Below are 22,233 nucleotides of genomic sequence, written 5' to 3'. Positions count from 1 at the left end.
CAGGGGAGGGGCAGAGGCAGAGGGAGAGGGAGAGAGAGAATCCCAAGCAGGCTCCACCGTGTGGAGCCTGAAGCAGAGCTCTATCCCACAACCCTGATTCATGACCTGAGGCAAAATCGAGAATCAGATGTTCAAGTGACTGAACCACCCAGGCACCCCTGTGAAATCACTGAAGTGATTATATGGTTGTTATACTTCATTTTGTTAAGGTGGTGTACTATGCTGATTGATTTGTAGATGTTAAACCATCCTTGCATCCTTGGAATAAATTCTGCTTGATCATGGTGTATGATCCTTTTAATGTATTGTTGAATTTGATTTGCTCATTTTGTTGTGGATTTTTGCATCAATGTTCATCAATGCTCTTGGCCTGTAATTTTGTTTTGTTGTGTCCTTATCTAGTTTGGGTATCGGGGTAATGGTTGCCTCATAAAACGAGAAAGTATTCCCTTCTCTTCGGTTTTTTTTTTTTTTTTGGAAGAGTTTGAGAAGGATAAGTATTAAATCTTCTTTGAATGTTTGGTAGAATTTACCAGTGAGGCCATCTGGTCTTGGACTTTTGTTTGGTGGGAGGTTTTTGATTACTGATGCAATCTCCTTACTAGTAATTGGTCTGTTTAGGTTTTCTCTTTCTTCAGGATTCTCTTGAAAGATTATGTTTCTAGGAATTTATCCATTTCTTCTATAGTGTCCAGTTTGTCTGTATAATTGTTCCAATAGTCTCTTATTGATCCTTTGAGTTTTTGTGGTGTTACTTGTAAGTTCTCTTTCAAACAAACATTTGTTGGAGAGGGCTCTAATTAATTAATTAGTTTCATTGATTCATTGATTTTTTTTTTAAGTTTCTCTTGTATTTATTTCTGCTTTAATCCTTATCATTTTATTCCTTTTACTGACTTTGGGCTTTTTCCCCCTACTAGCTCCTTTACGTGTTAAGTTAGGTTGTTAATTTGAGATTTTTCTTGTTTCTTGAGGTAGGTCTGTATCACTACAATCTTTCTTCTTAGAATCACTTTTGTTGCATTCCATATATTTTAGTGTGTCATATTTCTGTTTTAATTTGTCTCTAGGTGTATTTTTTATTTCTTTGATGACCCATTGGTTGTTCATAACATGTTTAATTTCTACATTTTTGTGTTTTTTCCAGTTTTATTTTCGCAATTGATTTCTAATTTTATACCACTGTGGTTGAAGAAGATGCTTGATATGATTTGAGTCTCCTTGAATTTTTGGAGACTTGTTTTGTAGCCCTACATATTGATCTGTTTTGGAGAATGTCCCATGGCACTTGAGAAGAATGTGTATTCTGTTGCTTTGGGAAGGAATGTTCTGTATATGTCTATAAAGTCCATCTGGTCTAATGTGTCACTTAAGACTGATGTTTCTCTTCTAATTTTTTGTTTTGATTTATCCATTAATGTGAGTGAGGTGTTAAAGTTTGCTACTTTATCAGATTGATGTCAATTTCTCCTTTTAGGTCTGTTAATATTTGCTTTATATATCTTGGTTGCATGTATGTGTGTTGCATGCCTACATACTTATATATGGTATGTCTTCTTGTTGGGTTGATTCCTTTATCATTATGTAATGGCCTTCTTTATCTACTATTACAGTCTTTGTTTTAAAGTCTATTTTTTCTGCTATGAATATAGCTACTCCAGCTTTCTTTTCATTTCCATTTGCATGGAATATCCTTCTTTTTCAGTCTGTATGTGTTCTTCTGATGTGAGTCTCTTGTAGATAGCATATAGATATTTTTTTAATTCACTCAGCCATTCCATGTCTTTTTATTGGAGAGTTTAATCTACTTATATTCAAAGTAATTATTGATAATTTAAAGTAATTATTGATAGAGATATACTTCTTGCCATTTTGTTCACTGTGTTTTGGCTGTTTTCATACCTCTTGTCTGTTCCTTTCTTTTTCTCTTTCTCTCTTGACCTGTGGTTTGATGGCTTTCTTTAGTGTTATGTTTAGATTCCTTTGTTACTTTCTTTTGTGTATTTACCGTAAGTTTTTGCTTTGTGGTTACTGTGAGGTTCACATATATCTTCTTCCGTATATATGATCTGATTTTAGTTAAATTTGAGTACATTCCAAAACTTTACATGGTTTTCTCCATGCCCTGCACATCTTCTATTTTTTTGTCCTATTTTACATCTTTTTATGTATCTCTTAACTAATTACTGTAGTTTTAGTTGCTTTTGCTATTTTTGTCTTTTAACCTCCGTATTTGCTCTATAAGTTACTGGTCTACTACCTTTACTATATATTTACCTATTCTATTCTAGTAAGGTTTTTACTTTTGGATGTTTTCTTGTTATTAATCAGTGCCATTTCTTTTTGGTTTAGGGAACTCTCTTTAACATTTCTTGTAAGACCAGTTTAGTGGTAATACTCCTTTAGTTTTTGTTTATGTGGAAAATGCGTGATCTCTCCTTCAATTCTGAAGGATAAGTCTTGCCAGGTAGAGAATTCTTGGAAATTGGAAGTTTTTTCATTTTAGCCTTTGAATATGTCATGCCACTCTCTTCTGGCCTTCTGAGTTTCTGCTGAAAAATCTCCTTTAGCCTCATGGGATTTCCTTTGTGTGTAATTAAGATTCTCTCTTTATCTTTTAACTTTTACCATTTTATTTATTTTTTTTTTTTATTAAAAAAATTTTTTTTAATGTTTATTTATTTTTGACAGAGAGACAGAGTACAAGTGGGGGAGGGGCAGAGAGAGAGGGAGACACAGAATCCCAAGCAGGCTCCAGGCTCTGAGCTGTCAGCACAGAGCCCGACGCGGGGCTCGAACCCACAGACCATGAGATCATGACCTGAGCCAAAGTCGGATGCTCAACTGACTGAGCCACCCAGGCGCCCCTTTATTATTTTTTTAAATTATTATTATTATTTTTTTTGAGAGAGAGAGAGAGAGAGTGTGAACAGGGGAGGAGTAGAGAGAGAGGGAGATACAGAATCCAATGCTGTCAGCACAGAGCCCAACACCGGCTTGAAACCCACAAACTGTGAGATCATGACCTGAGCTGAAGTTGGACACTTAACCTACTGAGCCACCTAGGCGTCCCTAACTTTTACCATTTTAATTATAATGTGTCTTAATGTAGATCACTTTGTGTTCATCTTTTTTGGAACTCTCTGGGCTTCCTGGACCTGTATGTCTGTATGTCTGTTTCATTCTTCAGATTAGGAAAGTTTTCAGCTATTTCTTGAAATAGGTTTTCTGGCCCTTTTTCTTGCTCCTCTCCTTCTGGGATCTCTATAATGTGATTGTTAGTCTACTTGATGTTGTCCCAAAAGTCCCATAAGTTATCTTTGTTTTATAGAAATTCTTTTTCTTCTTGCTGTTCTTTCTGGATGAGTTCTGTTGCTTTGTTTTCTGGCTCACTGACTCGATCTTTGCTCCATCCTGTCTGCTCTTGAATTCCTCTAGTTTTTTTCAGTTCAGTTATTGTATTCTTCAGCTATGTAACTTCTGTTTGGAACTTTATTATATTTTTTATCTCTTTTTTGAGGATCTCACTGTGTTCATCCATTCTTCTCCTGAGTACGGTAAGCATCTTTATGACCATTACTTTGAAATCCTTTTGGGTAGATTGCTTATCTCCATTTCATTAATGTCTTTGCCTGATGTTTTTTTCTTGTTCTTTCTTTGGGATATATTCCTCTGTCTTTTCATTTTGCTTCTTTGTGCTTGTTTTTATGTATTAGACAAATCAACTGCTTTTCCCAGTCTTGAAGGAATGACCTTGTGTAGGAGATTTGATGGTGGAACCCAGAAGTGCAACCCTGTCTCACCAGCCAAGCTGGACACCCAAGGGGTGTTCCCTGTGTGGGCTGCATGCACTCGTCTCATGTGGCCTAGGGGTGGACACGGCTGGCACCTGGCCCAGCTGTGATTTGCTGGATGTGCTGTACGGGTGGATGGGTTTTCAATTGGGTGCCTCACCGGCTCTAACAGGTTAGAGAGAGAGTTCCAAGATGGAGCCTGCTGGTGCTGACATTAGCAAGGTAGGATGGGGTTGCAAATATGGCACCCACTAGTGTCTCCATCCCTGAAGAAAATCACAGTGGTTTCCTGCCTGTCTGGCAGGTGCTTTAAAATTGACAAGTGGGTCTCCACATATGATTTAGGCACTTTTCAAACTGGTGTGTTTGCACTGGGTCCTGCGGTGAATGAGTCTATATAAGAGCTCCTTAAGAGTGGGTTCTCCATTCCCTATAGTTTTATTGCTTTCCTGGATATAATCCCTGTTGGTTTTCAAAGCCCAGTGATTAGTGTATCTTCTTTCATTCAGGATCTAAGGGTTGAGTGCCGGATGTGGAGCACAAATCCCTCACTTGTCAGGGAAAAGTTCTGTATTCTTGAAATCCCTTCTGAGTGTGGTTTTTCTTTGCTTTGCCCCCTCCCCTCCCCCGCCCCCTCCCCCTCTCCCTCTTTCTCTCTTCTCCTTTCCTGCCTTTCCAGTCCTTGATGCTGTCATTTTTGTTCTTTGTTGTGAAGGCTCTTTTCATCCAGTTTTCTGGTCTTTATCAGAGGAAATTATTCCATAAGTAGTTATATATTTGCTGTATCCATGGAAGGGAGGGAGTTCAGGATCTTAATATGCTGCTGTCTTGAGCCAGCCTACCAGAAGATAGGTTTTATTTGGGTGTTAGAAATGTATTTGATAAAGTCTTATTGGATGTCCCCACAGACTACAAGAAAAAAATAGGTTTTGTAAGGATTTATATTTGATTGATGGATCATATTTAAATTAATTCATTTATGTCAGAGTCAAGGTCTTTGCTAATATGTCCTAGGATCTTAACTTATTCAGCAGTTTTTCAGTGGCCAGGGTGAAATTTTCATTGTAATCACTGGGTTTGTGAAGGAAGAAAGAGGGTACAATGTTGATAGAGATAGCAAAAGTAAGGTTATGAAATTAAGTTTTGTCAAGATCTTTTGAGGCTAAAATGATAGACCAAAGTGAAGACTAGATTAAAAATGATAAAATGTCATGTTCTACACTGTGATCAAGATAGCCCCTAAGAGAGGACTGAGGGATTTCAATGAAGTGTGTGCTAAATACAAGTCTATTAAATGGACTGCCAGCCAGGAAAGAAAAGTGAATGATTTAGTTGCAGATCAAGAAGGGTAACAGAGCTGTTATTTTCCTCACATCAGACCTGTTCTTGGATATTTGGGTGTCACATTTCAAGGGGGACTTTAATAAAATGTCATGTGTTGAACAGTGTGAATATCTCAGTGGTTTGTATTTATAGGCTTATCATGTGGAAAAGTCTAATTTTTTTTAGAGCTGAAAGGAAGACATTTCTAATAATAATTAGAACATTTCAAGATGGAATGAGCTGACTTGTGAGCTTGGGAGATTTTCGTCTCTGGAGGCATTAAAGGAGAAATTCTGTGACAACTTATTAAGAACGCTATCAAGGGGATGTTAACATTTGTGGGAAGCTGAGCTAGATACCCTTGAAGATCCTTTACAATTCCTTTAATGTGTGTGTTGTTTTTTTTACATAAAATTTTGCTTTGATACCTCCACAGTCAGTTTTTATCAATCTTGTCCTTAAAACTTTATTAATAATAAATACCCTATTTTACATGGCCCTTAAAGTAATGCTTTTTTGAACCCAGTTAAATGTGAGGTTCACAAGAATTCTACGAGTTGGGCAGGAGATGTCTTGCAGTTTTTAAGCAGCTATATCTTAGTGATTGAGCGTGTGGCTTCTGGATCCCCGAGCATCTGGGCTCTGCCACCTGCCATAAGACCTTTGGAAATATGTGCCCCTCTTTCCTCATCTGGGGTTTGGTGATGCATTGTTCTATATATATGGTGCCTACACCATAGGATTGTTTGAGTTTATGATCATATGATCATATGCTTGAGAATATATGCTTAGAACATTATGATATGCTTGGAACAGTATCTGACATGCAGGAGACATTTAGTAAATGTTAGCTAGTCCTCTTGTCATTTTTTCTATTTTACAGGTGAGGAAACTGGTGCTCACGCAGGTTGTAACTTGCCCAAGTTTACGTCAATAATAAGTGGTAGAATTATTAAGAACTCTGTTGGGGGGCACCTAGGTGCTTAACCGACTGAAGCATTTGACTTCGGCCCAGGTCATGATCTTATACGGTTTGTGGGTTTGAGCCCCACATCAGGCTCTGTGCTGATAGCTCGGAGCCTGGAACGTGCTCTGGATTCTGTGTCTCCCTCTCTCTCTCTGCCCCTCCTCCACTTGCACTCTTTCCCTTTCTCTCAAAAATAAATAAACATTTAAAGGAAAGAATTCTGCTGAACTGAACAAAAACAAAATCAGAAATGGAGTAAAATTACCGATATGTGGACTAATTTTGTACTAATTTGTATAACAGTATTGATTTCATTTTAATTTGTTAAATGAATCATCAGACTGTTGTGAATCTATTACTATAGATTTTGGGGAAAGCTCTGGTTTGCATATGTTTACATATATACACACATTCCAGACATAATACAGTAAGAAAATGCTTTCTAAAGCATATTGTAAATAAAGAAAACTACACTTTCCAAAAGATTTATGGTGCTTGATAGCATTTAAAAGGAAATAGTTAACTTTGGTTTGTGTTGGCATTCCAGTATACTTGCTAAGCAATTTGAACTTCTTATTTCTAGATGTGCTGTTAAGATTTCTAGAGGGATATAAGTCAAACTGAAGGCATCTCCTAGAAGAAAAGTCCAAATTGTCTCTTATTTATAGGGTTGAAATAAACAAAAATGATCTCACTAAAACTGTTCTATCTTTAATCACCTCTTATAATAATTTATTAAATGCTCTGTAGTTTTCTAGTCATGTGAGAGACAGTTTACATGGTATAGTAACATAGTTGTCCTCTGCAGATTGTATGATGTGCTTTAAGAAAGATTATCACTTTTGCCTTTCTCTCCTTGGCTGGCAAGGTCCTGTGGGGAACACATCTCTTATGGTAATGATTCTTTTATTCATTTACAAGGTTGTAAACATCTTGAGGGCAGATATTGTGTCTTAATAATCTATGTTTCTCAGTACTTGCGAAGAGCCTTTGTCTATAGTGAGTTTGTGAAATTGTCAAAGCATTGATGGTTTTATTGGAAACCTAAGAACTCATTAGATTGGCTGTATTACAAATAGTCGGTTAAAGTAATATAAGCCATTTGTCAGCAAGTTTATTAAAGTTATGTTCTTTAAAAGAACTGCTGTAGGCAAAACTGCATTTGACAAATCAGTGTCATGTGGAAAATAAGAGTTTAAAGGAAAAAAATACTCTCTAAAAGGCTTTAAAGGCATTCCAAGAACACTGTAAATGAGAGTTCTATGAGACATCTATTTCAAAAACAACCTAGATTTGTCAGCAGTAAAAATCACATTGAGTAAGTAAGTCAGTTGATTAGAAAAGTTGTAGTGTGATCTGCTGAGGCAGATTTTCCTGTAAATTTTATTTGGCTTGTATGCTTTTCTTTTCTTTCTTTCTTCCTTTTTTTTTTTTTTTTTTTTAAGTAAGCTTTCTGCCCAACATAGGGCTTGAACTCATGATCCTGAAGTCAAGAGTTGCACACTCGACCAACTTGGGCAGCCCACCCCCTCTTGTATTTATTTTAAAGTGTTTGAACTAGTCTATAACAGCCTAAAATTTAATGACTTTAGCATTCATATTATCCTTTAATTTTTACAGTTCTCAGTAAAATACTGACTCCTTTACAAATCATTGTGATGGTTAAAGACATGTTTCTCTGGACCTGGTTTTCTATTCATATATTGAGAAGGTGGGATATATATTCTTAAATTCCCCTTTCTGCACCATCACAGCCCCTCTGCCTGGATGGCCTGCTAGAGGAGAAAGTGCTAATTGGTTTTCTTGTGATTATGGGAAAGAAATAGTTATGCACTTGGCACAGTTTTCATCTCTTTGAATTTACATTCTTCCTTTCCTTTCTTTAGAGCAGTAAAGAAAACTGGAAGAAATGAAGGCATTCATTTTATCGTAAAAGCTGAGGTGGCCTTGTACTTGACTCTCTTCATGTTTCAGGTCCCTGCAGGCTAGAATGAGGGTGTGGTAGAGAAGGGAACTTTTGCTGTCAAGGGAGCTGTGCTGGAGTAGAATTTAATCTTCAGTCTCTTGAGGAGGGGTTTTTCTCCTAACATTAATTATCTTTACAGTTGTTAAGAATTTTATGCCTGTCTGTCTGTCTGTATGCATGTATGTATTTAAAGTTGGGTATGGAGCCCAATATGGGGCTTGAACTCACGACCCTGAGATCAAGACCCTAGCTGAAATCAAGAGTTGGGCACTTAATTGACTGAGCCACCCAGGTACCCCTCAGATTTTTACTTTTATGTTTTGATAAGGTGGTACATGTACATAGTAAACAATTCAAGATGCACTAAAAGTTATGGATTGAAAAATAAGTGTCCTTTCCATTCACCTACCTAGTTTTAAGTTCCCCAGGGCAGCTACTGTTAATTTTGTGTATTTCTGTGTATCCCTAACCCCCGACAGGGTGTTATATTCACTATTCTGAACCTTGCTTTTTTTCCCCTACTTACAATATATCTTGGAAATGAATCCAAATCAGTGTGTAATTTTGCCATGTGATTTTTAATAGCCAAATTTATGGACACTTATATTGTTTCCAGTCTTTTTAAGTAGATTATGAAGTTGGTCATGCTTATTTACTTGTAAAAGAGGAATTTGGGTTGCTGTTATAAATGTATTCTGTAACTTCAGATGGTATACTCAATGAGTATGAAGGAGACAGTGCTCTCTAAGAAATGTTTTCCTCAATGAGAAGGGTGGCAGGTCCTTTATAATCAGTCTCCTTGGAGAATGGTGATATTTCATGTGGAGATTGGTATAACTCATCAAGTACAGTATTCTTGAAGAGGCTCCCCCCGCCCCCTTACTCGTGTCTTTGAGTTTTACTCTTTAACTGCTGTATATAAAAAATTCGTATAGAGTCTGATTGAACCTGCCTATAAGTTTTGGGCCAGGCAGTCAAGTGACGTTGGGATGGGGGTGGGATGTTTAGGTTACAGTAGGTAGGAATTTTCAAGATATCTAGACAAGGTATTATCTGCAGCTCAGTGGCAGCCCATCCCTTTCTTTCTTGGGTCAGTTGCATCTAAGTTACTGTTTTTTTTTAAAAATTCTGACTATAATGGTGCTGTTTTCTTTGGAGATCTACATTCCACGGCTATTTTTCTTAAATATATTCCGTTCTGGGAAAATAATGTAGATGGTGGAATATATACATATTGAAGGGATGTGTATTCGGATGTGCTTAGATTTGTTTTTAAAATTGGCTTTTTGAGCAGAATTTGCATCATTAAAAAAAGGTTTACAGTTGCCATTATCTTAGTCACTTAATTCTGAATGACTCAGGTCTTGATGAATGAATACCCAAGTAATGATGTTATGTTAGTAGTATCAGAACGGAAGATACTAATTTGTACTATGTTTATTTTGCTTTCTTACGGCCTCAAACTAATGTCTCCTTTTGTTATTTTCCTGCACACACCTAAGTTTTGCCCACGGAGATTGCCTTCTGCTCCAGTTGTGTGGGTGGGATATTATGAAAAAGAAGAAGGAGAAGGAGAAATGATACAAGTTGGAAGACCTGTCTTTTTTACCCCAACAGTGAATGTGACTGTTGAGGTATGTGCTCTTGAAATAGGTGTACCTGGTGCTGTGGACTATGGCTTTTTATTAACATTCTGTGGCTTTCTGTCCTTGTCCAAATGGTAAGTTTCTACCGTTCTTTTGAGGCCTGGCTAAAATGTTGCTTTGTAGGTGAAGTCTTTTTCTGACTTTGCTTTTTTCCTATTAACGTCTCTGTGGATTTTAAAAAGACATCTATTAAGGGGAGTTTATTACATATTTAACAGTGGATTCTTTATGTGTCTGATCCCCTTAGGGGACTGTGATCTGTATGAAGAATTGCATTTTGTCCCTATTTATATTCACAGTGGCAGTAAATGGCGTTCAGTAATTTTTGAATTAATGAATATAAGAAAACTTAATCCATCTCATTTTTTCTGAGGGAAAGCTGGTCTTTATATTCTTACTCTGACCTTTACTCACTTACATGACTTATTATTTGGTATTCCAAGTGGAAGTTTTACGTGTTCATAGAGATAGGGGAGGATTATTTTGATGGCTAGATAACTTTCTTCAAAAATTGTTTTATAGCTTTCCATCTAAAACCTCATAAGAGAACTGGGGAGCAAGTTTGTTTTCCAGGCATTGTACTCTTTTATTAAAAAGCTTAAGATGTGTTTGGGAAAAATGTTTTTTTTAACTTTCTAACTTATTAATGTCCTCTTTACATTAAAAAAGGGTTCTTATGTTAAAAAAATATTTTAGGGTTGCTTGGGTGGCTCAGTTGTTTGAGCGTCTGACTCTTGATTTCAGCTTGGGTCATGTTCTCACAGTCATGGTCTCATGGTTGTGGGATCGAGCCCTGCATTGGGCTCTGTGCTGAGCATGGAGCCTGCTCTCTCTCCCTCTCTTTCTGCCCCTCTCCCACTCTCATGCACATACACATGCATGCACTCTCTCAGAATAAATGAACATTTAAAAAATACATATGTATTTTGTAATAAAAGTAACTTAAGCTTTAGTTAATGACCATTCAGAAAAAAATGTAAAAGTATAAGAAGAAAATATAATTATATGCAGTTCCTCCTGTCAGACTCTCAGAAATTAAAACATTTGTTAACATTTGGTGCATTTCGTTCTTATCTTTTTTTTTTTTTTTTTTTTAAGATTTTAGTTTCAGCTGATCTCCACACCCAGTGTAGACACAACCCCAAGGTCAGTAATTGCATGCTCCATCAACCGAGCCAGCCAGGTGCCCCTCATTGTTGTCTTTTTTCTTTTCATGGATTTTTTTGTTTGTTTGTTTAGTTTTTCACGGCAGTTGATGATTTATTGTTTTCTTGTTTGGCATTGAAGTAACTTTAGTCTTCACGTGGCACACTTCTGGTGAAACGAATCATTTAAGACCTCTGTAGATCACATCTAAGGGGTTGATATTGTGTTACCTTAGCAAATCAGAAATGCTTCCAAAATATTACTCGCTTTCTTTTTGAGGCCATTAAATTTTGTGTTTTGCTTTGGTTTTATTTCACTCCCACATAGGGATTTGGTGTTTGTGAAATGACTAGAGAAAAACAAAGCTACTTTGAAAGGCACTAGGGAGGCATCTAGGTGCCCTCATTGACCAGGTAACTCACTTTCGTGCCCATGGTCCATGACTCAGATTCATGCCTGAGGAAAACTGCCAATTGTTACATGTGATGGCCCTTGGGCATGTTGAAACTGATGAAACATTAAAATTTTTCAGATGCCAAGGGTGAGAGCTGGAGTGTTGGTACAACATTATATACTACAAGTTGCCCGTAGTAGATGTGTTGAAAATACTGTTTTTTAAAGTTTGATTACTTTAGAATTAATGAATCTTCACTCTGAAGAACTTATGAGTTATATGTAGGAGAAAAAAAGATATGGTCAAAAGGGTTTGAAAAATAATAAATGTAGGACCGGGTTATATTGAATAGAGGGTATGGATCAAAGGCAACTAACAAACATTGGTGGGGAGCCCATGTTTCCCTGTTCCCTGCTCGGGTCTGGTGATTGTTACCTAGTAAAGCATTAAAAAAATAGGTTTAATTTTATCAGTATTTTAGCTGCTCCAATGTAACATTTGGAAATTTTTATTTGCTTGCTTATAAGTATAAATCAGTTCCTAGGTAATTACATTTTGGCAGCTTTGTAGTATCAGTGGATTGAAACTTTGGAAACTTGGGTATGTGAAAGTGCACGGAAATAAGTAATTTTGGGAAGTCATCATTTTCGGATCTTGGAAGAGTTTTGTCTTTATTGGAGGAGGAGATTCACTTGTGGAAACACAGCCAACACATGGAGGGCTGATCACACTGACTCCGGTAACCACTTCCTGGTTATGGTGCGTTAGTTTCTTGGTAGCTTATACCTTATTAATTTACAGATACACAGATATATTCTGTCTCTCTCTTCTCTTTTGTAACATAATGGGCAAGAGACAGGCTTTGGAGCCTTCCAGATGTGGCTTTGATACTTAATGTAGCCTTGGACAAGTTTCATTTTTCTCACCTATAAACTGAACGGTAATAGGGCTATTTGAACATTCATTGAGATATTGTGTGTGCCTAGCACAGTGCCCGATGGGTAATGAGAGCTCAACAGTGTGAGGTCTTAATAAGCAAATTCTTCTTCCTTCCCCAGCAGTCTTGGTTTTCTCCACAGCTTCTGGCCAGTTTTCTCTTCAAAAACACCTCCGTGGCTTCCTGTTGACTGAAGGGCACTTCCTTGGTCTCTTGCCCTGATTTAATGCTATTTTGAGGATCCCTGTTAGCAGAGTCACTTGACAAACCTTTGTTCATTCGCTTGCCATTTGATGTATCCAAAGATTATGTGGAGTGATTAAGAGCGCGCTGGGGCCTTCTTGCCTTGGTCTGAATGCCACTTCTGTAACTTCAGTGCTGTGTGATCTTTTCAAGTTAATTAACCTAACAATTTTCTTGTCTGCTAAACGAACAATAATGATACCTACCTTATAGTTTTGATGTGAGGTCATTCGACAAAATAACATACAGGAGGTGTTTAGATTGTACAGAATAAATGCTAGCTGTTGTTATGAGCCAGGCTCTCCGTTGGTACTTAGGTTATTTAGTCTCCTTATCATCAGTGACTTTCATATGTGTATAGATAGCACTTTTGATATTTGTTAGGTAAAATAAGTCTTACACAAGGCTCCCCAACACAAAATTATTGGCACAATAATGGTAACCACGTGAAGAATGTGTGCTTCATTAAACATACGTGCACATGTGAGATACTCTTACATGATGTTCTCAGGAGTTGTCAGGTGAGATGTGGTGAGTGCAGCTATAATCATGAGAATTCCATGGTGCTGGGCTTGGAGATTATGGCACTCTTTTTTTTTTTTTTTTTTTGTTAAATAATTGAATGAATGACAGCTTCAGCATGATATGAACACTTATATTTATTATTTTCCAAGTTGCTGGCTTTCAGTGGCCTTATATTCTGATTTGGACCTAAGGGCCATTCAGGGACCAAATAATGCTTGCATTGTTAATACTTTTAAAACATGTATTAAGGTAATTCTTTCTGTGTGTTACTCTGTTGTTCTAGGTGATACTGAGTTCTTGTTTTTGTATGCCATGCTGGGTTTGGTTTGTTTTTTGCACATCATTTTTGATTTAAATAGTAGAAAAGTTACCATTGGGTCGAGAAGAGGGTTTGCCAAATTATCTGTGGAATTAGTTATGTACTGTTAGGGTGGGCATTCTCTGAACCCTCTTCCGTCGCCTTTGTTGGGTATGTGATCTACGAGAATCTGCTGTAATTGCATCATTTCTTGTTAGCTTCCATTGGGCTGAATTCAGCATGAACTTGTAGTGAACATAACTGCATGCTTACAGTTCTGAATGAGCCGGAAGAGTTGTGAAGGTCAAGTAAATGCATTAGATTCAACAGAATTCTTCCCATAAACATGGAAATTAATTGTGAGGGCCTTTGAGTTAGTATCTACGAAACACCTGAAGTATTTTAGCAGAGTTAACTTTAGTATCCACTTGGTGATTCGTCTGTCAAATATTTGTGCAGGTTTTTTCTTTTCTCTTTTGGAATGCTTCATGAGTTTCATGCATCCTTGTCCAGGGGCCATGCTAAATCTTCTCTGTATTGTTCCAACTTTTAGTCTACATGCTGCCAAAGCGAACACTGCATGTTTCTTGATCGTTTCCTATTATTATCCTAAAGCATACAGCTTAAAATATAATAGAGGAGTACAGTTGCTTAGAGGGGTCACAAAGACTGTTCCTAGAAGTGGTTCTTGGATTCTCTATATCATTGGACTCCATTTTGCACAAATAGTAGACAAAGTCAGTTTCGTAAGTTTAGAAGGCTACTAGAAAGCAGAAAGCGACTGTTAAGAATCCACAGGAATCACAAATAGATTTGTTTCTAAGAAAATAAATATAAGGACTAGCAGAAATAAGAAGAAATATAAAGATGATCCATTTGTGCTTTAGCAAAATAGCTTGGTATTAGAAACAAGGCTTTGAAGTCAGACAGCCTGACTTTGAAGTCCTGCTCTGCCACTTACTTCCCATAGGACCAGAATGACTTAACCTCTCCACACATCAGGCTCTCCTTATGTAAACTGAGAATAGACACACAACTATCAGAGTAGGTTGTCGTGAGGATTATATGAGATTACACATAGTAAATGCTCAACACAGGTCTGGCACATAGTAAACGCTCACTAGACAGGTTATAAAGTATCCACAAACAGGGAGTCATTACCAATGAGTCTGTGTCATCTATTCAAACAATCATATTGCTGGTAAAGCAGCTAAGGTATAATCCTGAATTTGCCAGCAACTGTAGGCGGATTTAAATGAGTAAAGTGACTCATAGGCTTGTCTTGGTTCTAAGTATGTGTTGTTGGCAATTTTGTCACTCAACCCTGCCCCCAAATGTGGGAGTTACACTCATACTCAACAACTAGTAATTATGCTTCTCATCAGTAGTAATGGTATTTAAATACTGTTACATCACTCCATATCCTTTTTCTCTATGAATCACCTCACACATAAACGTAGGAGTTACTAGTGTGATTTGGGGAGTTCTAGGGAACCAATAGTGATACTGTTTCTTCTCCTTGAGAAGTAAGACACAAGAGACTGACAGATGGAGATCAAAATGGCTTCTGTATTGGTTGATCTAAGGATGTGACATTAGATCCATTAGGTCCAATGGGCCTTATCAGCCCATCTTGACTTAGACTTCCCCACTGGGTGACTAGCGTAGCTGAGCAACCACAGACCTCCCCTCAGGACAGGTGCCTTCATGCATGGAGAACAGACCAGATGGCTTGCCCCCCAGGGTGGCTGAGAGAGAGAGAGTGAGAGAGAGAGAGAGCGCAAGGAGCTGAGCCGAGCCAACCTCAAAAGTCCTTCTGCCCCTATAAGAGGGGAAGAGTATGGGGAGAGTTCTGGAGTGTTCATACATGGATTTAAAAGCATGATCTAGTACATTCAGCCAAGTGGGCAGGACCTTCCTGTCAAGAATGTGAGACTACGATTTTGGGAGTAGTTTCTGGGAGTAGACAGGTAGCTAAATCAGGAAGATGTGGGGAGAGGAGTGGGCTTCGTCTTTCTTCGCCTTTTTTTGCCTTTTTTTTTAAAAAATTCCTTCCCTCCTCTCCTTCCCTCCTCTCCTTCCCTCCTTTCCTCCCTCCCTCCCTCCCTCCCTTCCTTCCTGGATATGAAGTACTTGTAAATATGCAGAAGTGCTAATCAGAAATAGATGGTGACTTCTCATTTCTGAATTTTAGAATCTTAATAAAATTTTAAATGCTACCTTGAAATAGAATTAAAAAAAACTTAGAATCTTTTGTAAAGGTGTACTTTTTGCAGGGAAAGTATTTCTGAAAAATAGCTTAAAATCTAATTGTTAAAAATAAATTGATGTGTTAAGTGTTGAGCTGGTTGAATCGTTGACAATAGTAATAATTCTGAGGAATTAGTTTCATCCTTTTAAGAAATACTTGGTGAGCAGCGACCGTGTGCTAGACCCTATGATTAGATACAGTGACCACAGGGTGAATGAGAGAACTGTGTTTTGTTCATGGAGCTTACAATTAAATAACACGTCAGTAAATCACATGTCAATAAAATGTTACGGGTTCCTGTTTCAAAGAGAACTCAAACAAAAGAAGCAGTGGCTGGTTCTCCCTTTATGCCAGCAGGTATGGGTGGTTCACCTGGAAGCAGACTGTCATTCCTGATTGCATTTGAGAAAAACTTACCTTCTCAATTACAATAAATCTTTGCCAGTAATTGGCTTTAGGACTTTAAATATTATTTTGTTTCTCCTCTTTCTAGAAAATAGGAAGCAAGTAATAGAAGGCTGCCCAGGAATTATTGCTATGACTATAATTTTAAGCATTTTCTTAGTTATGGAAATATTAAATACCTAGCTGATACTGGGTGCTCCGTGTTTAAAATATTAGAGATGTGCCCTGTTCTTGCTTGCTTGGCCAGGATAGCCTTGCAGGTCTGCGTGGGTCATGTGGGTCACTTGGAGGAAAGAGGGAGAGCAGGCCAGGGGAACTTTGCTCCCTCTCTCCTCTACCCGACCTGCCTGCCTGGCTTGGCAGTTGGGCTTCTGTATAAGGATTTTCGGGAAGAAATGTGTTCTGCACATTGAATGGCAAATTTAAAAACTATTCATTTAAAGTATGATATATAATAGGAAATATCAATGTCATGCTGATCGTGATAGAATATAAATATTTTGAATGAAAAGATACAAATCCTGTTTGTAAATCCTGAAGAGCATTTAAGCTTACTTATTTTGAATGTTTTTATGGTATCAGACCATGTGGATTAAGCCAGAGAAATATGAACCTATTATGTGGATACTCGTGTGACTGTTTTGAGAGGAAATCTGGGCGTTTCTGGGGACTTTTGGGTTCTTTCATGTAGTTTGCTTTTAGCCTTTGGCTGTCTCTTCCTTGATCACCATTATTTGTCGTAGTTTTCCCAGTGAACATGGGAAAGAGAGAAGGAAACCAATGATTTTTCTAAGATTATTACTCAGTTGGGGGAGGAAGAAGGAGATTAGTAGGTGTTGGGGGTTGTGCAGTTTTTGAGGACATTGTTTAACATGGAATTGAGTGAGTTAGGAGAGGGGGAAATAGGACGGGGTTGGGGCGCGAGGGAATATTGGATGATAGATGACCTCCCTGTGGAGGGAAGAGACCCTGGGTTAGTCTTCTCCCAGGACCACCAGGTGGTGCTTTTGGCCTAGACTCCCCCGGGATCCTGGCATGCTGTTTCAGAATCAGCTTTATAGGGGCCAGTAGGGGGAGGCAGGCAGGGATATGTACCTTGTAGGTGCCTGCATTTAACATCATCTCATACGAAACACCCAGTTAAAATCCGTGGTATTTCAGGCTCTTTTGTGACTGGTGCACCTGCCTTTATTTTATTCGTTTGTTTTTAGTTGTGTTTTAATGTTGATCTGCTTAACTCTGTGTATTTCTCCTCTGAGTGTTTCTTCCAGCCTTGAATCTAGAACATGAGAAAATAACTGCTGAAGTTTTCAGCAGTGGTGCCTAATTAAGATTTTACCATTAAAAGAACTCTTATTTTTGATATATCTTAGCCCATAGTGCACTAAGAAAGTGATCACAAGTAGCTGAAACCATTGCTTAGGCACCACTGGTACTTGGGGCCTCTTTTGGTTGAAAGATGAGGTTGAATGAAGGAACTCTGATTATAGACCAGAATAACTTATTCAAATTATTTCAAGGAAAAACATTATTTGTATTGAGCAGGAAGTGTAAGCCACCAGGAGCTGAAGCATGAAGCAGCTTCTGTCTGTGTTCTTTTAGGCTGAAAGGTCTCTACGATGGTGACTCACTCTGCTCTCTCAGGTCCTGCGTTCCTCTTTGCAACAGCTGCTTTTTCTCAGCTTACTGGTCGTTTCTGCTTCCTCTGTTGTTCTGTTGCCTTTGGTCACCACTGCCTAGTAAGCTCTTTACCTTAGGATGTTTTCTCTTTAACTCCCATTAAAAATGGACTCTCGTTTTTATCCTAGTTCACATTCCTTAGAGAAGACTGGTTGAATAAATTATATTAATGTATTAGGTAGGAAGCTTTCCAGCTACGGAAAAGGTTAAGGTAGATCTGTTGATGTATTGGAGCCAGACTGAACTGTCTGTTCCATGACGGCATGTTGTAGTTTGGCGATTAGCCGCCGTGGTGGGAGAAGAAGTGGCATGGAGGTTCGGAGGTGCCACAACCGGGGCTTGGAGCCCCTGCTTCCTCCCTATAAGAATGGGTCGCTAAGCCTTTATTGGCACACCACTGGGTAGGTCTGCAGATGTGGATATGCACAAGCTCCAAGATGCACTGTTAAATGAAAAAGAGTGAGGTGTAGAGCTATTTATAGAACAATTCTAGTTTCTGAGTAGAAAAGGGAGACTGAAATCTGTGTGTGCATGCATGCATGTAGATTCTTGTATAGTGTGGAGAATGTTTTTTGCAGGTATTGGTGGCTGCTTTTAGGAAGGGCATTTAGGTTTGGAGTGTGGTGTGTGTGTGTGCAGATCAGAGTTCAGTTTGGGACACTTTGTAGTTGATTATGAACACCAAAAGCCAATAAAATTCTTATATAATCAGAATAGTGTCGGTATCATATAGTCAAAATAGTGTCAGTGTCATTTATCTAAGTCTCGAATATTATGAGGTGTGTAAAAATAAGTATAATAATCCTAATGTTGAAAGTGTCAAGATCACATGGATGCGTTTCTCCTACATGCCATACGTGTACAAATGGCCTTTGTACATTTCTTCACGATTGCCTGTGGCTTTATCACTTTCTGCTTTGCTAGTTCTGAGATTTCAAACAGTCCTCTCGCCCTCTTTTTGGAGTCTTTTCTGTGTAAGCTTTTACTGTGTCACTGATAAAATCTATTTTCTTCCTGAAGACACCTTGTATTCCCTATTCTAATGTAGGCTGGCTGCTCTCTAGGCAACTACACATTTGGCATCTGGAAATGTCTAATTTTAGCCTTCTGAGATTTCATGGATCCCGTGTCTGCCTTCTTTTTTATTCTGTTACAGAAAAATTATTCTGGCTCTTGTTAAAACGGCAAAGACGTTGTACACGAGAATTGCAGTTGGGGTCAAGACTTGGCAGTAGGGGAGAGAGATCAGGCTCCACTCCAAACACAGGAAGGACAGGTGGAGTTCATAGCCACCAGGCAGACTGAAGGTTTCAGTGCATGGCGCGGAGGGGGTGGTCCTTGCTACGCTGACCGAACAGGATTCTGGATAAAGGCACGCCAGGGTGACTAGCTATCAGGGTGTGGGGGCACTCCTGCTAAACTGACTTAGCAGGATTCTTGCTGCGGCTGGGCCAGGCCAGGCTAGGCAGGCCGAAGATAGGACAAGGCTAGGAGGAGCCTGACTGAAGTTTGGAAAAGGAGAGAGTCTTTGTCAGTTCTTTTTATTGTTGTTTCGTTTTTCTGTAGTGTGTTCTCATATTCTTTTTAAAAGAAACATTGGGTAGGCAGTGAACTTTGAATCATGTATTGGTTTTCTGTCCCTGCTGTAATGAATTCCACAAACTTAGTGGCTTAAAACAACATAGATTTATTCTTTTATATTTCTGGAGGCCAGAGTCTGAGCTCAGTTTCACTGGACCATAGTCAACGTGTCAGCTTAGTTGGTTCCTTCTGGAGCCGTTTCTTAGCCAGTTCTGACTTCTGGAGACCACCTTTGTTCTTTGCCTGCCAACCCCTTCCTTCCTCACAAGCGCTCCAACCTCTTCCATCGTCATACTTTCTTGTTTCCCTTCTATAAAGTCTCTTATGGGGCGCCTGGGTGGCTCAGTCGGTTAAGCGTCTGACTTCGGCTCAGGTCATGATCTCACGATTCGTGAGTTCTAGCCCCACATTGGGCTCTGTGCTGACAGCTCAGAGCTTAGGGACTGCTTCAGATTCTGTCTGTCTGTCTGTCTGTCTGTCTCTCTCTCTCTCTCTGCCCCTTCCCAACTCACACTCCATCTGTCTCAAAAATAAATAAACATTAAACAATTTTATAAGGTGCTTTATGATTCCGTTGGGCCCATCTGCACGATGCAGGATAATCTCCCCATCTCGGGATCCTAACTTACTACATCTGCAGATACCTTTGCCATATAAGGTACACTCACAGGCTCCAGAGATGAGGATGTGGACATCTTTTAGGGGTGAGGGTCATTTCTTGAGCTTTAGCAGACCTGATAATAGCTAAAAATGTTTTTATTTTTTCTCCATGCTTCATTGATAGTCGGGCTTGGTATAGAATTCTAAGTTCATGATCATTTTTTTTTCTCAGAACTTTGGAAATAGAGTTTCATTATCTTTTAGCTGGAAAGAAGTTTGATACCAATCTGATTCTTATTCCTCGGTGTATGACTTGAAATTTTCCCTCTCTCTAAGCTTCTGAGATCTTTCGCTTATATTAAATACTACAAATGGCTTAAACTGAGTGTAAACTTAATGTGTGAAGTGTCCAGTTAAGTGTGATTAATGTCCGCAAGCATGCCTCCAACATGACTGTTAACGTTTGCAAAGTGGTTTCCAAATTGTAGGTCCCTGAAGAGGAGTAAGAAGGAATAAATAGAATAGGACAGAAAATTTCACAGAGCCGTCCTACAGTAGTTATACACATTGTTCCCCAAAACGTGTTTCACTTGTATATGTGTGGTGTGTTAAAACTTTCCAAAACCTTCCAAAATTTAGCTTGTATTCATTTAGTGTCTGAAATAGAGGCTGACGTTCTCACATTAAAAATTATGTTAAGAATGAAATGTGTTTGAGGGGAACATTCCTACCTAGTTTTAGTTTAATGTTTTCAATCACAATTTTCTTCGTTGCTTTATGACAAAATTTAGGGCGAGTAGTAAGCATGTGGTTAACTTTGCGGCAGGAGGTGAAGGCGTGTTCTAAAGCGGCTTGTCTCAAGCCCCTGTTTGTTGTCAGATGGAAATGCCGGGTGTAGGCTGCTGTGGCTCATACTTGGGATCTGGCCTGAAAGACGTGTTTTTACCCTCAACAAACATCATCTTTGTTAGAATATCTGGAGTCCGTGTAGCCACAGAAAGGTCTTTTCTTCTCCCTTAGAAACGTTTTCTTTCTTGTGCTTGTTTCACAAATAGTTTAAAGTAGAGCTGCCTTCCACTTTTCTGTTTCAGTTTGTTGCAAGAATGTATGAGGCACCACCTAACTCGCCTGGTGTGCTTGAGAACTGTAAAATAATAATGAAATCTTGGAGTAGATAAGTTTAATCTATGAGGACTGAAGCCGCCGTTAATTCCCAGGGCCGGACTAACTGTCTAACAAATGGTAAAGTACTTCTTAAGTTGGAATAGGTGATTTGTATATAGTAGTCCTGTCAGAATGTACACTAGGAAGAATGTCCGCTTTGAGGTTTGTTCTGTTGGACTGAATTTGAAATTTAATGACTGTGAATGACTTGTTCATTACAACGTGGGGTTAATTGAGTGAGAGATACTCAGCTACATTGCCTGCTTTTAAAAAATGTCTTTCAGGAGGATGCTTGGTTCTTAGAAGTTCTTGTGTTTAAAGGGAATTAGAAGGCTTCTGGAAATGTTAGAGTTGTCACTTTTTGAAATGCTTCATAAGATGCGATAGCTGTCATTATCTTCCACAAATTTGTGCCCAGATAGGTTTTACTGTATACTTGCGTGTTTAATCCAGTGGCTCTCTATTTTTACTGCTTAAAACATGCCTTTTTTCTTTGCAACATTGCTGCCTTAGATGTGAAGTCAATAAAAATAATTTTATTTCATCTGGCTTGAATAATGTAATAGAGGTTTTTTAAATTAAGTAATGACATGTGATGTAGGTGCCGAATAACACAACTGTCATTGTTTAATAGGTGCCTGGAACTTTGTGTACACTTGCACACAGACACAAGGCAGCTGTTGATAACCCTTTGTCTTCAATGTTTTAGGGCAAATTCTTTGTTCTTGCAATGGAATTTCTAAATAAGCTTTCAGAATGAAATCAAAGGGAGGATTCTAGTGCAATTCTTCATAAACTTCTCAACTATAGATCAGACACTATGATGCATAATTCAACTATAGTGAATTCTGCAGAGGGATATTAACTTCCTACTCTAAAGATGGTTACCTCACAAGGTGGATTATTAAATAATGTCTTTGCACTCCATGTTGGGAACAATTGGCATTTACATTTAGTCTCTTCTAGGAAGCAGGTTTGGCTATATTTTATAAAATTAGTATGCCTTTAAATTCACGCTTTTTTTAGAACACATTTGTCAGCATTACAGAATTTTCTCTCCACAAGGAAATACAAGGACAAGAAAGTTCTAAAGGAATTTAAAGATTTAGAACTTACTTTATTTGGTTTAGAGCCAAGTCAACTACTCTAACCATGTTTAAAGTACATGATTTTTCTCTCCTGAAATTAGGATACAATTTCATCCAATTTCAATATGACCTCTATTACGTGGTTAGGTTTTTTCCTTTTTGGAAATCTCTAGACTGGAGATGATCCCTGGAAAGCTTTATATTTTATAATTTGCCACAATGATG

The 22,233-nt window shown here is 38.3% G+C and overlaps 1 protein-coding gene, 1 long non-coding RNA gene and 1 other non-coding gene across 5 annotated transcripts in view; 1 reads left to right on the top strand and 2 right to left on the bottom strand.

Annotated features, from left to right (window-relative positions):
• Window positions 1–22,233, top strand: part of USP6NL (USP6 N-terminal like) — a 180,041-nt gene that overhangs the window by 75,071 nt on the left and 82,737 nt on the right. The window contains exon 1 of one of the 3 annotated variants that reach the window (XM_042944848.1): window positions 20,920–20,998. The exons of the other annotated variants lie outside the window; for them this stretch is intronic. Coding sequence (XP_042800782.1) covers window positions 20,944–20,998 — 55 coding nt within the window. The 5' untranslated portion in view covers window positions 20,920–20,943. Of the gene's footprint in view, window positions 1–20,919; window positions 20,999–22,233 lie in introns of those variants that run through there. 3 annotated transcript variants of the gene reach the window in all.
• Window positions 1–22,233, bottom strand: part of LOC122223855 — a 43,566-nt gene that overhangs the window by 16,616 nt on the left and 4,717 nt on the right. The gene's annotated exons all lie outside the window — the stretch shown is intronic.
• On the bottom strand, window positions 13,710–13,816 carry LOC122225715. The gene has a single exon (XR_006205323.1). It is a non-coding gene; the product is annotated as a U6 spliceosomal RNA (small nuclear RNA).

Source organism: Panthera leo, chromosome B4, assembly GCF_018350215.1.
Source record: "Panthera leo isolate Ple1 chromosome B4, P.leo_Ple1_pat1.1, whole genome shotgun sequence".
NCBI lineage: Eukaryota > Metazoa > Chordata > Mammalia > Carnivora > Felidae > Panthera > Panthera leo.
The sequence above is the reverse complement of the archived record's forward strand: the minus strand, read 5'-3'. Positions and strand labels throughout refer to the sequence as shown.